Below are 2,212 nucleotides of genomic sequence, written 5' to 3'. Positions count from 1 at the left end.
AAAACGTGATTGGGAAGTGGTTGAGCTGGCCCAGAACCTCTGAGTCCTGGAGGAGCGCACAGACGGGGAGGGACAGGGCAAGGCACAGGGTGAGCTGTGCTTCCTAGACTTTGGGGTGAGTCCCACCTGTCACCCCTTCCTGTCCTCCCAGGTGTGGATGTGGAGGCAGCCAAACGAGCCGAGGAGGAATTGCTACTTCACGACACAAGGTGCTGGCTGAACGGAGGTGCCATGCCTGAGGCCCGGCACCCCCGCACGGGGGCCTCTGCTCTGCATGTGGCGGCTGCTAAGGGCTACATCGAAGTGATGAGGTGAGCTGGGCTGGCAGGGACCCGCCCTTTCCCCTGCTCTTTCTCTGGGGCCAGTCTGTTCCTTCTTGTTGTCTTACTCCTTCCTGTGATTTTGTCCATTCCCATCTTTTCTTAATTTATGTCCTCAGGGCTATGTATTGGCCTCTAAATACAGCCTTAGCTGCATCCATAAGTCTTGATGTATAGACCTTTCATCATCATCCTGTTTAAAACATCTTCCAACATGTAATTTTTATTCTTTGACACATGGATTATTTAGAAGTATGTTTTTAATTTCCAAGTGTATGGAATCTTGTTTCGTTACTCATGCCCTGATTTAATTGCACTGTGGTCAGGGAATGGGGTTCTGTATGATTCCAGATTTCTTGACTTTGTTGGAGTCTTGCTTTATTTTATTCTCCAGTGTGAGAACGGTGGGAGAGAATTGCGTTGTCAGGCTCAGTGTTATATGTAGGTTACTGGGTCAGCGTCGTCGTCATGCTATTTAAATCTGTGTCCTCAGTGGTTTATTTCTCCTCCTGCTATTCTGCCAGTTACTGGAAGGTGTGATAGAACCCCAGGCTGTGGATTTTGGGCATCCCTCCTGTGGCTCTGTCCATTTCTGTTATGTATTTCGAGGCACGGCTGTTTGGGGCGTGTAGAGATTAAATTGTTACGGTGCACACTCCCTTCCTGCCACACACCTCCGTCCTGTCCATTTCGGCTGCCCCGTCCCCTTCTGTTGGGGCAGCAGGTTCCAGTTCTTGCCCTCCGGCTCCCTGCGCTCTCTCTAACACCCCTCCCCACCCCACCCCCGCCCCCGTTGTGATGTTACACTTTATTTTTAGTGTGAAAATGGAGTTAAGATGAACCCTTTCCTCTCCGTTCCCCTCCGTGTGGACTCTCCAGGCAGGTTTTCCAGCGAGGTGCTGAAGACGACCCCTCAGCTCCAGGCTGGTGTCCCAGCTGCCCTGTCCCTGCTCCAGCCAAAGTCCTGGGTCTGACGCCCAGGGCTGCCTGGGCACCTGCCCGCCCCAGAGCCGGTCCCCGGGGCAAGGCCAGGCCCTGCTGGAAGGTCGCTGAGAACACGGCAGGCAGAGGGCAGCAGGACAGGACCCAGGCCGGCCCCCTGGGGGAAAGAGCAAGCACCCAGCAGGGCTGGGCTGAGGGCGCCCGGGGCAGGCGTGTGACGTGTCAGCAGGGCCACGGAGCAGGTTTTGGGTAACAAGGTTCCTTAGAAGCGAGCTCGTTAGCCTCGCGTCTGCCCTGCTCACTGACGCCCGTTCTCCGCCCGGAGCTGAGTGTGCGGAGTCGCCCTGGCCTTGTCGCCCTGCCTTCCCCTCAATGGCGTGGTCTCGGGTGGGTGACTGTCACCCGGAGAAGGACGTTAGCGGGTTTCTCAGCCTGGCACTGGTGGCCTCTGGGCCAGATCACCCTCTGCGGGGGGCCGTCCTCTGCGCGGTGGGGTCAGCGGCATCCCTGGCGCCCATCGCTGATGCTGCTGGCACCGCCCCTCAGTGTGGCGGCCAGAGTCGGCTCAGGCACCAGCTGTCCCCGGGGGCGGGTGGCCCTGGCTGGGACCCGGCGCTCAGAGCTGCTGGGGTCCCAGGACATTGTGCCTCCACCCCCAGCTGCAGGGACCAGAGGCCACCTGCGGGCCAGGGGAGAGGTCATGGCTGCTGGCGGATGGGTCACTTGTGGGACACTGGTCCTTGTACCCCCTGGTCCGGGATGCTTCCAGCACTTTGTCCTGGTCCTTGACCCCCAGCCCCTCTGACCCCCAGGCTGCTGCTCCAGGCTGGCTATGACCCAGAGCTCCGGGACGGGGACGGCTGGACCCCCCTGCACGCCGCGGCCCACTGGGGCGTGGAGGACGCCTGCCGCCTGCTGGCGGAGCACGGTGGGGGCATGGCCTCCCTGAC

General features: G+C 59.5%; 1 protein-coding gene across 1 annotated transcript in view; it reads left to right on the top strand.

Moving 5' to 3' along the window:
* PPP1R12C (protein phosphatase 1 regulatory subunit 12C) overlaps positions 1-2,212 on the top strand; it is a 29,987-nt gene that overhangs the window by 22,565 nt on the left and 5,210 nt on the right. The window contains exons 4-5 of the mRNA XM_015569455.1: positions 152-311; positions 2,075-2,207. Of these exons, the coding sequence (XP_015424941.1) occupies positions 152-311; positions 2,075-2,207 (293 nt within the window). The remainder of the gene's footprint in view (positions 1-151; positions 312-2,074; positions 2,208-2,212) is intronic.

Source organism: Myotis davidii, unplaced genomic scaffold (genome assembly GCF_000327345.1).
Source record: "Myotis davidii unplaced genomic scaffold, ASM32734v1 scaffold326, whole genome shotgun sequence".
NCBI classification, from domain to species: domain Eukaryota; kingdom Metazoa; phylum Chordata; class Mammalia; order Chiroptera; family Vespertilionidae; genus Myotis; species Myotis davidii.
Note: the sequence above shows the minus strand (reverse complement) of the source record. Positions and strands in the feature narration are given on the sequence as shown.